At 42.3% G+C, this 13937-nt stretch overlaps 1 protein-coding gene across 4 annotated transcripts in view; it reads left to right on the plus strand.

Annotated features, from left to right (window-relative positions):
• ACSL1 (acyl-CoA synthetase long chain family member 1) overlaps positions 1-13937 on the plus strand; it is a 42254-nt gene that overhangs the window by 8574 nt on the left and 19743 nt on the right. For all 4 annotated transcript variants that reach the window (XM_081020517.1, XM_081020516.1, XM_081020514.1 and 1 more), the window contains exons 2-5: positions 3185-3419; positions 10832-10946; positions 11589-11653; positions 12656-12757. In XM_081020517.1, the coding sequence (XP_080876643.1) occupies positions 3225-3419; positions 10832-10946; positions 11589-11653; positions 12656-12757 (477 nt within the window). In that variant the 5' untranslated portion in view covers positions 3185-3224. The remainder of the gene's footprint in view (positions 1-3184; positions 3420-10831; positions 10947-11588; positions 11654-12655; positions 12758-13937) is intronic.

Below are 13937 nucleotides of genomic sequence, written 5' to 3' on the forward strand. Positions count from 1 at the left end.
AGCCTAGAACAGTCAGCAGAATCCTCTGCAATTTGCATGCGGTCTGGCAGCAGACAAACCGATGTGGAAAGTGTTCACTGAAGGCAGTCTGAAAACCACTGCCCTAGTGAGAGATTAGATGCCTGCATCAAATGCCCACAGTACAATTTATCACACTCTCAGCTGAAAGACTGTCAGTAGCATATTTTTGTCTACTGCATACAAATAGCTGTCAAGGTGTGCAAAGTGATGTGCCAAATAAGCTTTGTTGGACTACATAACTGCTGAGGTATCCATGCCTTGTAAGTTAGATACATGCTAAAATTTGAGATAGGAAACTCAGCAACTATTTAAAGATGAATCAAGAGGAAAAGTGAATGTCTCCTGTTAATCAAATCAACACTTACTTCACCACCAATGTATGCTGATAAAACATATCTATGGTATTTTTATGTGCAAAAGCTTGGGCTGCTCAAATGCACAGGAAAATAGCTTTCTGCATGCTTAAGAACAGGGGTCGGCAAAGTTTTTGTGGCTTGGGCCGGTTCATGGTTCCGCAGACGCTGCAGTGAGCCGGAGTGCGCTCGCACACACAAATGTGCAAACGCTATTTCTGGCGCTTCTTCCAGCGTGGAGGAGGCATGCGCAGCTTCCCATTGGCTGCAGGAGCTTCCTGCAGCCAATGGGAAGCTGGCCAGTGTTACGGAAGGCGGTCCCCGCTCTGCTCTGCGCTGGTTTAGTGCGGCGCACGGGAGCCGACCAAGCGGGCAGGGGGGCCATGGGCCGGTTAAATGACCCCCCATGGGCCACTTGTGGCCAATGGGCCTTAGGTTGCCGACCCCAGCTTAAGAATAACAAAGTGACAAAATAGTGATAAAAAGAACAGCATTGTTTTGCATATTTTATTTAGACTCTGCTTTACTTACCAAAACACCCCAGTGTGGCTGGCTTAGTGCTAACACACACAAACAAACGACCCCCAAATATTTAAAACATGTGCAGTAGTACCTTGGGTTAAGAATTCGTTCTGGAGGTCCGTTCTTAACCTGAAACTGTTCTTAACCTGAGGACTACTTTAGCTAATGGGGCCTCCTGCTGCTGCTGCACCGCTGGAGCACAATTTCTGTTCTCATCCTGAAGCAAAGTTCTTAACCCGAGGTACTATTTCTGGGTTAGCTGAGTCTGTAACCTGAAGCATCTGTAACCCGAGGTACCACTGTACTCTAGAAGCAAACCAAAAGAGCAATACCTCCTTGAGGCAATTCTATTTAGAGCAACCCTTACCTTTTGACCTTGGTTTTGAATGTTAAGTCAGCATGTAAACACCTGATTGCTTCCTCCTATCAAGTGCAGTAGAGAGATTAGGCGGCAAGACAGGGTTAATGTAAGCCTTTAAAAGGGGCCTCTTTGACGACCTGCGTGAAGTAGTTGTGCAACCATGTTGGCTATGGTCACACTGAAATTCTTTATTGTGTACAAAGAGCAGGCCATTCCCGTATCAGCCTGCCCCATACACTGTGCCCTTTGTTGGAGGTGAAGTGGGTGGCAAACATTTTCAGTTGCGGCACTCCATTTTGAGAACTCTCTCTTGCAAGGCTTGCTTGGCCCTCTGCATTGCCATATTTTTGACACCCAGCAAAACCCTCCCAGACCTTTTAGAATCTTTTACAGTCTTCAGAAGACGTGGCCTAACTGATTCTTTTACGTACTGTTTTGTTGTTTTCAGAACCATTGTCATTGTGCCCTATATTAATTTTTATAAACGGGGGACCGTAAATAAAAGGTAGTACAAAAATCCTTAAATGAGCTGGTGGACATGGCTCATGAACATTGGCACTTGCCCACTGCATGCTTAGGGCTGCAGAGCTGATCAGCAGGCTTTGTCCTTACACTGGAGAAACTGCCGGATAAAATTGTTGCATGAAGGAAGCTTTCCACTGTCTCTCCCCACTATTCCCCCCCCCCCATTTTTTTTAGCTTCAAACCCAATTGCAGCTCTGTCCTATTTGAGTGATATTTTTTTTCTGGGTATATTAGTAGGTAAGCTGACAATGCTACTCTACAACTGCCCTTGGTTATCACAGCCGGAAAAGGCATTGATACGCAATGACAAATGGGTCCAGCATTCATGAGCTTAGTCTTAAGAGCCTGGCTCGAAACGAGCTTGCGTTGCCTTTTCCCACAACTGCATTCATAATACTGTATCTCCTTCCCGGTTATAGTAAAACTGTCTTCATCTTGACTGCCTTGTTCCAAAAACCCCACCAGCTTCTGCAAACAAACTGTCCACGCTGACACGTTCCCCCCCTCCCTTTGAAAAGCCTTTTTGTCAGCCTTCCTCTGGTGATAGGAATGAGCTGATGATGGGCATTAATGAATGTCACTGCCAGTTGTGAGTTTCTGAGGCAAACATTGTTTGCTTCCTAGCCTGCCACCCTCTGTGTTCAGTGGGGTGACTTGGTGCTCTCTTTCCATTGGCCCTCCTTCTCTTAGAGCTAAGTATGGACTGTGCCTGCTAGTTACCTTTGCCCTAGTGGGCAGAAACTTATTAAGTGTAGTCACGTGAATCGTGTCCTGAGGGACCTTGGTGTGGAGGGAAGCGTCAGCTGAGCAGGCACAGCAGGGCTTTTGGAAAAGGAAAAGGGGAAAGAAAGGGCTGTTCCTACTCTACAGTGTTTGCTGGAGATTTAAAGGGACCATTAGGATAAGAATACAAGCTTAGTTAAGAGAATTTTTATACACAACTTAGGCTAGCTTGCACTCTAAAAGCACTGGAGGAAAACAGGGGGGGGGGGGGAAACAATTGCACATAGGCTCTTTTTAAAAAAATAGCTGCCATGGAAGAGAAGGGAAAGGAACTACTGTTGCTTTTTTGTCTTACGGCCTGGCTCTTCCAGCAGATTCTCCATTTTCCAGAAGCACAAAAATACAGCAAGAATGTATTTTGCAAACTTTGGGCACTATGTCTAACAAAGTGTGGTGCCTGCCAACAGCTGCCTTAACAAAGAAACAGAAATGTTAAACGTAGTGCCTTTGCCTGTTCAAAATCTCTTGCCTTTCTGGAAGAGGGCAAGTGGCAAGAATGCAGATGTTTCCAGCTTTGTGTGGTGGTAGAGCATGAGAATAGCTGCATCTCCCTCTCTAGGGGGGGAAGGGCGTTCTTTGATAACACGTTGGGTTCACAACTTTTCTTTTTTGTCAACAGATTGCTGCATTAAAAAAAAAAGCAAGGACAAGAGATCACAATGCAAGCTCATGAATTGTTTAGGCATCTGCGAATGCCAGAACTTGGTGACGTAAGGCAGTACGTGCGCACTCTCCCAACAAACACGCTGATGGGATTCGGTGCTTTTGCAGCTCTCACAACTTACTGGTACGCCACAAGACCCAGAGCTCTGAAGCCACCATGTGATTTAGCAATGCAGTCTGTGGAGGTGGAGGTAAGGAATCGCCATCTTTCATCCCTTGCGTATTTACTTGCAAGATTAGCATAGCATGTTTCATAAAAGGGTTTTTTAAGCTGTTCTGTGATGCAATTATTGGATTAAGGCAGTGCTTTGAATCTGGTTGTATGTGCCAACATGCCACCCACAGTTCATACCAGTCACATTCCTTTTGTCCCCAGAGCATATAGTTCTGTTGCAGCATTTTATATAGCTTTCTCATATTGATTGCAGCAGGCTATTCTGGCAAGGTCTAGGAAGTGTGCAAAGGGAATGACTGCATCATGTGCTCAGGAGCGAGGGCTAGGGAGCTATGCAAGGCAGAAAAACTATGTGTTGGAGTAGGCTTGGTTCAAAGCATCCATTGATTTCTGAGATGTAAACAGCTCAGAACCTTTTCTGCAGCCATGTAGGTTTGAAACAGATACTTTTCTAAAGCAATGGTGAGGAACCTTTCTGGCTGGGTGTGCCAGATTCTTATTTCTCCCTACCCCTGCTGGCAAAGTTCGGCAGGTGGCTTATATTGGTACTGTTGTCGATGTACCCTCTGATATTTCACAGTGCTGCTGTAGCACTGTGTTGCCCTCCTTAGGCCAACTACAGTAACCACAGATGGTTAGTTTCCAGTTGATCAAGGATAATGTGCACTGTTTATTTAATTTATCTCTAAATCTCCCTCCATCTTCCAGGATCCCAGGGCAATTTACAGCATGCACATTAAAACAACAATAAAACCATTCATAAATCAGCAATTCAGATAATGCAACCATACAATTAAAACAACTATGTCGCACCAGACAACTTCACTTTCAGCTGGTCTCACCAAATCAGTTTCAGTAACTGAGGTTGATGAATTATTCGTTTTATTTAAGCGCATTTGCATAATAACACAATTAATAGTAAATTGCTAATAAAACCACATGCAAAACAAAGTGTGCCTCTTCTGTGTTGTTCTCTCCCTCTGGGCTAGGCGGATGGTGAGTCTTTTTACCCTAGTACAGAGAATGAAGATGGATTTGGCCTCCTCAGGTTGGCAAGATTGTAACTGTTCTTTGGTTTTGCAGCACTGGAGAGAGTGGAACCAAGTATGCACAGTCGTACTTGGATACTTTAGAGCAGGCACGTCCAACAGGTGGATCACTAGATGTCTGTGGTAGATCACTTTATACTTTGGCTCCCCTAAAAAAACTCAACACTTTTGCCCTGCCCCCCCCCAAAACAGGGCTTTCCTTCTTTAAAAAAAAGCTCAAGAATTTGACCTGAACCCCCCAAAAAGGGGGTAGATCAATGCCAGTTTTTAACTGTGAGTAGATCACAGTCTTTTGGGAGTTGGCCACCCCTGCTTTAGAGGATAGTTTCTCTTTGTGCTTTCTCCTTCCCTAGCTGTCTGGCCTGGCTCCAATCCAGGCTCATTCTTGCAGTCAAAATATCCCACACAGTCCAATACAAGTGTGAAATAAAGGTCAGTAGCCATTTCCTCTACGAGCAACTTTAATAAGCAGCTTTGAGCAAGGGGCCTGGGTAGGCTTTCACTATCCTAGTTGCCCCAGACATGACCCTTGGCAAACTTCTTTGCATTTTCTATATCTTGTGCCAAGCATAGCTATTTGTGAATTAGGAGGCCGTCTTTCCATATAGACAGAAATTTTCCATCTACAGGGTCCCTCTGGTATTCCCTTTTCTGTTTAAGCACATGTTCAGGGATTGTGGGGATTTCTTCCAGCCCTACAGGTTTTTGGGGTGAGGACCAGCATTGTTACGCTGTGATACAGGCAATCACCACACCACAGGTACCAAAACATTTTGAACACAGAGATACAAAACATTGTGATTAGACAAGGCACCTGAAAATTATACTTGATTAGCTGTACTGAATTTCTTTAAATACTCTCCCGTCATTAGTTGTACAGTATATGCATCTAGTTAGATCCATGTGCAGTTTCATTGTGTTGATGACTTTGTTTTCTGCATATGCTATTAAATTTTTGGTTCACTCATTCATTTTCATGTTAATGATATTGGTCGTTAATTATTGGTCACTGTGTAGTGTGGATCTTTATTTTTACACTATTCTTTTAAACACCATACCCTGACCAGCCAAAGAGGAATTTTGTAATGTTTTGTAATGTTGTAAGTATTTTAATAAAATAAATCTGAAACAGCCTAATTGAAATGAGCTTGATCTCTTGCTGCAGCAAGCAAAGTATACTGGAGCAATACTTTTCAGGCTCATGGCATTAAAACTGATTGTGTGGATAAATAAAAACCTTGTGCTGAACTGGCTCATACTTCGCTTTGTCTAGCAAACTATTATCCTGGATAAACTGGGGTATTTTTGCTGAATAGGAACTGCTAACTTAGGTCTGATAAGGTATTAGTAGGGTCTTTTTCAAAAAGTCAACAGATCTTGCCCATTATATTTTCCAGAGTGCTTGGGAATAATTCTTGCAAATGAAAATCCATTATCATCTGTTGCTATTTCATTTCACTTGCTGCAAAACCAATTTGATGTGTATGGAAAAGTACATCTGGTTTATGGATTTTGAGTATACTTTGTACCTTGAAGTTAAACTCTGATCGGGACTTCTGCTCATTTTCTTTATCAATTGATAGGTCTGGAAGTCACTGTGCTTGAGAAGACCACTATTTCTGAGTGCAGAGCAAATAATTGAGAGTTGAGGTGTGGGAATATGCTTGCTTCTGATTCTAGTCCTATTTATGCTGAAGCTCATAGACTTCAACAATAATTCCTTCAAGTTTAGGTTAAGTATATCTGAATAAGTACTCCAGTAGATGGCAAGGAATAAATGAGGATGTAGGTCTTGCACTTCTAATAATTATGAATTTTGACAGGTTCTGTTCTTTTCCTATTAGTGTCATTAAAAAAGAAAGGCTCATGTCTGATGGAAATCCTGTATTTAAGGCATGCACATTAAAGCCATAACTAGTAGTATCATATGAAATAATGAGCTTCTATCAGACAATGTTTATGTAAAACAAAAGGAAAAACTTAGAGAAATTTGACTGTTCTTGGTTTCTGCAACTCTTGCTCCTACTAGGTGACACTTCTTTACAGGGCCCAGGGTGGGGAGTCATCACAGGCCGGCAGGATTACCTTATATCCCATCAGGATCACTCACTTGCCCAACTTGTACTGACCTTACACCGTGATCAGATGTTTGACTCTACTAGCCAAACAAGAAGCATATTTGTGTTTGCTTCCGTGGAGTAACTACCAATTCTTTCTGGAAAATTCTTGGAACTTAGCTGCAAATAAACTGATTTTTTTTATTTATGCTAGGGCACACATATGGCCAAACAGAAATAGCTTCACCATTTTCTCCAGGAGCTTGTGAATTTCGGCTTGTGCATACCATAACCCTGCTCCAGAGGATCTAATGCCACACTGAACTTCAGAGGCAGCGTCCTCTGTGGTCCAGGGTCAGAGATAATCCTCTGCTCCAAAGTCTGGAGAAGCGTATGGACCTTAGGGACTGCCTCATACTCTCCAAAGTGCAGCCATACTCCTCAACCACCTCCTTGAGCTGCTTCTCCCCTTCTCACTGCTTACAATTCAAGCACCAGCCAGTGCTTCCTGCAGAAGCTCCCACTTCTGCCCACCAATTGCCCTCTCCCCAATTGGGCTGGAAGAGACAGGGATCTTCTTGCAGAATCTTACTCTATATGAAAGACATGTGTGCTGCAGGGTTAAAGGCTTTAGCTTATATCTATAGATATTATATCCTTCCTTCCTTCCTTCCTTCCTTCCTTCCTTCCTTTCTTTATTTCTTTATTTCAAGGTCCTCCGAGCTGCAAACCAATATTTGTTATAGCAACCAGTTGGTGTCTTTGGGGGTTTTTCTGGGAAAATGTCTGAAATGCAACACAGAATTTTGTTACTTTAAACCTTGACATAGCCTAATGGAGGAGAGAGAACAAAGCCACATCTTCTAAAATTCCCCTTTTTCACAATTGCTGCTGTTAAGACAGCCTGCCCTCCTGTGCTCTAATGTTCCTATAAATCCTAGTTTGAAGTCCCTTTGGGCCTCCTTTTCTCAGCATCCTTGTCAAGGTTTTGCAACTGGGGTGCTGATTTTAACAGAGCCACCTTATGGCACTCTTTCCAAAGAGCGGCTGGTAATGCTGACACTCTTTCCATAGCCTAATAAACCAGTAGTTGGCAAATAGCTGTTGCAAAATACCAAGTTTCTGATGGTTAGTGGGTGGCTGGCAATCTGGGCACTGCTGGCTGGGGTTGTGTGCTCTCCTTAAATCAACAAGAGCTTGCTCACAGCTGACAACACAATAGCTTCCTCAGGCATACATCCAAGGATCCTTTCACTCCAGAGAAGCGTGCCTGCAACAAAAGCGTCTTGAGAACTACCAGCACTTCTGCCATTCTTCTCCCAACCTCTTTCAGTGAAGCCGCTGGCTGACAGCAGGCCAATTGCTGTAGTTCAGGCATAGGCAAACTTGGCCCGCCTATGCCTGCTGTAGTTCCCCTCCCTCCTTCCACTGCCAGTAAACTAGGCACTGGAATATTATGCTGTAAAGCAGCATGCAAAATTCCATGTGCACAATGAGAGTTGCAGTGGTCTCTGAAGAGCCTGAGTTGGGAATTAGTTTAGATTTTTCCTCTTGCTATGAATTTTAGGGGAAGGGTATATAGCTCAGTGGTAGAACATCTCCTTTGAGTGTAGAAGATCTCAGGCTTGATCGCCGGCATCTCCAAATAAGATCCTTTGTCTGAAGTTCTAGCAAGCCGCTACCTGTCAGTGTAGACAGTACTGAACTAATGGAACAAGGGTCTGACTTAGGTTGCGTATGCATTAAAACGCAGCAAGGTCCACTCCCCCAACTCCCATTGCCTTTAAAATAAAATCTGCACATGATTGCACACATCTGTACAGTTGTATGTGTTTCCAAGTCAAGTGCTGCCTGCCCACACCAGTGGGCGGAGAGGGGGAGTGGTTGTCCTCATACGTTTGCAACTTGGATTGAAATTGGTTTGGAGGAAACAACATAAAAACGCAGTATCTCTCAAGGAACTTCAAGACAGATGTGGATTGTGGCTAACTTGTGTACACTGCTTCACAAACCCAGCAGTGGGAGCACACTGGATGTAGAGTAAATAGCCTTGTGTGCACTGTATAAGGCGGCTTCCTATGTTACTACACTTGGCAGTCTTATAAAAGCTCATCCTTTCTGAGCTTCACCTCAGCCCAATTTCTCCTACAGGAAATATTACCGATACACCTTTAAAAGGTGGCAGCGAGGATTTCTGTATGAAGTACTGGACTTAGGAAGTTTAAATGCTACGTATTCACTTGCTAGAAAGTTTTTCTTTATCAGCACTGCTTCGTGCCATAAACCAGAGTCTGTAGGGCAGTTATTCTCCAGCTAGCTTGTATGGATGCAAGCTTCTGTCTAAAGAACAGTGGGATGTGGTTAACTTTGATTATCCTGCTTATATTTTAAGATAAAAAGCCATGCAGACCTGAGGCATTTTTTTATGGTACTGTGTACAGTTACACCTTAAAATTATGGATACAGCACATGTGTATGATACAGATAGTGCTCTTTCAAGGAACCACAACCACTTCTACCACCTTGGGACAAATTCAGGTTTGCTATTGCTGCTTCATCTTCATCGTCGTTTTATTATTTATACCCCGCCCATCTGGTTGGGTTGCCCCAGCCACTCTGGGCAGCTTCCAATACATATAAAAACACAATAAGATGTCAACATTAAAAACTTCCTGATACAGGACTGCCTTCAGATGTCTTCTAAAAGTTGTGTAGTTATTTATCTCCTTGACATCTAATAGGAGGGCGTTACACAGGGAGGGTGCCACTGCCGAGAAGGCCCCCTGCCTGGTTTCCTGTAACTTCACTTCTCACAATAATAAGCAGCAAGGTAAATGAGAACATAGGAAGAAAGCCTGTAAGCTTCTCATTGAGTAGAGAGCACTTTGCCATCAATTAGTCATATGTGTTAGATAGGAATGAAGCATGAAGCAAATAAAGCATTTCTTATTTGAGGCATTTATCATCTTGGGGTTTTTTGGGTGCTGGGATAGTGAGTGATCATGATCACAAGACATCCACTTACAAAGCAGGCCTTCACTGAAGAGTATAGTATTCTATAATGATGACGAGGAGCTTGTAGTTCATAAAATGTCACTTTGAAAACTTGATCAGCTGACTAATTCTTTCAATGAAACTTTCATGTAAAACTCAAGTAGTATTTTATATTTTATTTATTTTTATATAAGTAGTATAGATGTCTGTTCTTGAATATGAAACTCTGTGTGAGAACTAGTTTGAAACCAGCTGAACCAGTTTTACATTGAAAAATTCTTTTCCCGAGCGAGCTGTTTGTAAACACACCAAAAAGGTGCTTCCAGACAATTACCTTCTTTGCAAGGTGAGCAGTGTGTATTACAGTGGAAAGGCGTTAAAATACACGCTGCACAAATGTTTAGGGCACAGGTGCAATTCTTATACTTCAATAATGTACTGAAGAGAAATCTGGTTTCTGAGACAGTTTTTCTCAGCGATTCTAAAGCAGGTGTGAGAAACTTTTGGTCCTCTAGATGTTGCTGAACTACAATTCCCATCAGCCCTAGCAAGCATGGCCAGTAGTCAGGGATAATAGGAATTGTAGTTCAGCACCATCTGGAGGGCATTACATTGGCTACCACTGCCTTGGAACAAGGCAATTGCAACAGATTATACAGTTATTGCAGCTTAATGTTAGACTTTTCTCAAGTTTGGTCTAGTTTAATTGGAAATGAGAAACCAACCTTTTGCAGTGACTCATTGACCTTGTAGTGTGTAGAGCAGGAGTTGTGATGTCCACAAACACACATGTTCCCACAGGGTCCCCCATCCCCTTTGATGTTAGACTTGAAAGAAGCGTTTTGTTTAGCAATGGAATAGGTTGTGGTGTGTGTGTGTGTTGCCCACAATAATTTGCAGATCTGCCCATGACTGCAAAAAAGCAGGCAACCCCTTTTTAAGTTCAACATTTTATTCTATTCAAGCAAATTTATAAGCATAGGATGACTAATTCTAGAATACACTTCCTTTCTGCAAACTGCAACTAGACTACGTTATCAGCACTAATTTTTGTTTTTGTGTACGTATCAACCAAATACAGCTGAACTTAAATTTAACTATCTGGCATGCCCTAGTATTGTAGCAGAAATGAAACGAGATAGGAACTGAATTTATATCTGTCACACATTTTAGCCAGAGTTTTGCTTCTTTCGTTGACATGCTTCCTAATTCAATCAACTGTTGCAACAACCTAGTCACTTGGCTGTTACTGTCTGACATCAAAAAGAAGTGTCACACAGGACGCTTTGGAGAAAGAAATGTGTAATTTAACTTTCTTTTATCTACAGGGTGAAGACCATGCCCGAAGATCATCACTACTTGATAGTGATGAGACAATGTCATACTACTATGATGATGTGAAGACAGTTTATGATGTCTTCCAAAGAGGAATGCACGTGTCAAGTGAGTATTCATGCTTTGGGAAAGCAAACTGGAACAGTGCTCTAGTCACCTGAAAGAAACAGTAGCTGACTGCTTTCATAGTGCAGTAAAATATTGTCTGCTGGAATAAGGTACCCCTGCCCGTACGGGCCAGTCGTGTCCGACTCTAGGGTTGCGCGCTCATCTCGCTCAAGAGGCCAGGAGCCAGCGCTGTCCGGAGACACTTCCGGGTCACGTGGCCAGCGTGACGAAGCGGCATCTGGCGAGCCGGCACCAGTGCCGCACACGGAAACGCCGTTTACCTATAGATAAATAGGCAGTACCTATTTATCTACTTGCACTTAGGGGTGCTTTCGAACTGCTAGGTGGGCAGGAATAACAACTAGTAATCAGAAAATCAGGAATAGCAAATAGTAATCAGCTAAACTTTCAGAACCTGATGATTGAAGTTTAAAGTGAGAACTGTGTATCATGATGGTTGCAATATTGACATTTTGAGTAATGAAGACTTGCACATGAATTTTTAACTTTAGAATCGTGGTTTTTTGGGGGGGCTAGAGTGAACCATCTGATGGTGGAATGAACTAGAATCTCCCTTGTGTTTCTTTCTTTTCCTTTTTAGTTGCTAAAATTCTTAAACCTTTTAAACTTTTATCACTGTAGACAATGGCCCTTGTTTGGGTGTAAGGAAACCAAATCAACCATATGAATGGATCTCTTACAAGGAGGTAAGTGGACACAACTTTATGTATGTTGATGAGATTGCTGTTTGATTCTTTTGATGCTTACAGCAATCAAGTTATTTCCTTTCAGAAATGTTGGGATGAGGGAAGTTCAACAGCCACAATTATTGGGTGCATACTTAAGTGGCCTATGTTCTTTATGTTTATATTTAATACAAAATTGTTGTTAAATTTCACTAGTATCCAGGCTTTATGTGTTGCACACTTGCCTAATCTCTAGTTCAACAGACACTTTAAAGTATCTTTCAAAACTTGAATTCTAATCAGTTTTTCCTTTTGTGAACTTCCTTATATTTCCTGTCCCTTCCTTTCTCTTTCAATCCCTGAAAAGCCTGTCTGGAGGGGTCAGAGGCTCCAGACCCTGTGCACAATGGGGAAATTACCCAGAATGGGTGGGAACTTTGGGCGATAGCAGACATCTGATTGGTTTGGGGTTTTTTGAGGGGGAGGACTTTATTCAATTAACTTTCTCAAGTCAGCTTATCTTAGAATCTAAGCCACCGTGTTTCATTGTAACTTGGCTAATATATATCACAAGAGATATATTACGTGTTGGAAATATTGATCCTGTGTGTGATCCCTATAATATTTCATATTCTAAGCTTTTGTATTCTTAGCTAAACAGACTTAACAGCATTCCCACCTACATATTCAAACTGAGTATGTCTCAGCTCATTTAAAATCTGATTCTTCTATGTGGTTTGTGAATTTAATGGCCAGGGCAGTTGTGGAATTATTCTTAGCTCTGCCTAGGCATAATTTTTTAGAGCAGATACCTGGCTTTTAAAAAACAGGCTTCCATCCTACTAATTAATGGTATATAGCTTCCCTTAAGCATTGGCCAGTACCTGTGCGAAATGTGTAAAGTGGCTAAGGTTACTGAAGAGGCTGAGCGGGATAAAATGGAAAATTGAACAGTAAACTCCTACATGCTTTCACAGAATTGGTAAGTGGTGCACCTTTACACAGACATATGTTTTCCCCCAGGTTGCAGAAAGAGCAGAATGTGTTGGCTCAGCACTTCTGAACAGAGGCTTCAAACCATCTCCTGATCAGTTCATAGGAATCTTTTCACAGAACAGACCTGAGGTAATCAAAGGCCATCATTAGGCTGATAACTCTTGTGGAATAAGGTAGTCCAGTTGTATAGCTTTGCGCCCCTGGGAAGATGAGCTTCCATGATCCTAATTTCACCCAACCCTGTACACAGTGCAGCACCAGTACAGAGTGAATGGTTGGGAGGTTGCCATCGTCCGTAAAAATCACATCTTGCTCACTAGGAAACCAATTCACCTGGAAGCCAGAATCAAGGGTTTGGTCTCCCTTTGCAAGGAAGCTGCCCACCCCTCAGCTGATCAAGCCCCCATACTGCTCTTCCTTGCAGGAACCAGAGCAGTATGGAGCTGGGTGATATATCTCGGCTGCGTCTTCCTCCCCTAAGGTGTCTCCCCTAAGGTGGAGAGGAAGAAGCAGACAAGATACTTTTCAGACACTGTGACATATCAGCATATACTGATATTTAGCTGCTGATATATCATGATGTTGAAAACCAGATATTGCCGAGCCCTAAATAGCAATATCAACTCTTACACACCTGGATATGCACTTACAAATTCTGTTGTTAAGAATGCATTGATGTTTCTTATGTGTGTAAAAGAAAACAAAAAACTTGTACAAAGAGTGTTGTAATGCAGTGCACCTATACACTTGCACAATGTGTAAAAAGAATTCATACCAAGCCCTACTATGCAACCAAGCTCATACCAGGGTGGAACTAATTGCTCATTAGCTAACTTTCAGCAATCCTTTGTACGTACATAGCTTTATAACTGAGATGTTTTTCAGAGGGAGACTGTTCCTTCATATGCACCCTTTATGGAAATTTGAATTGTGAACTGCAGACAATGCAAGCCTCTAAGACTTGATACTAACGGACCACAAAACTGAGTCATAACAACTGTGGTAGCTAAGATACCGAACGTTTCTTCCAGTTCAATACTAGTTCAGGGAGTTTGTTTCCTGCATTGTTTTTGTTGGCATTTGTTTTTTCCAACATTATCTCTTAATCTAATGTGCGACTCTTTAGGAAAGGTGTCCCATTGAACTGATTGATCCAGTAATACAATACAGCACATTATAGAGAAATAGGTGTGGAAAATATCTGGGACTTTGGTTAAGAAAGCATTAACATATGGCTTAGCTTTAACCATCGGTTAGCTTGCTTATTATAGTATTACTTGCTTAAATCAGCTTTATCCTTTAGGTTCAT

The sequence above is a fragment of the Podarcis pityusensis genome, assembly GCF_964106645.2.
Source record: "Podarcis pityusensis genome assembly, chromosome: 9".
Lineage (NCBI taxonomy): Eukaryota > Metazoa > Chordata > Lepidosauria > Squamata > Lacertidae > Podarcis > Podarcis pityusensis.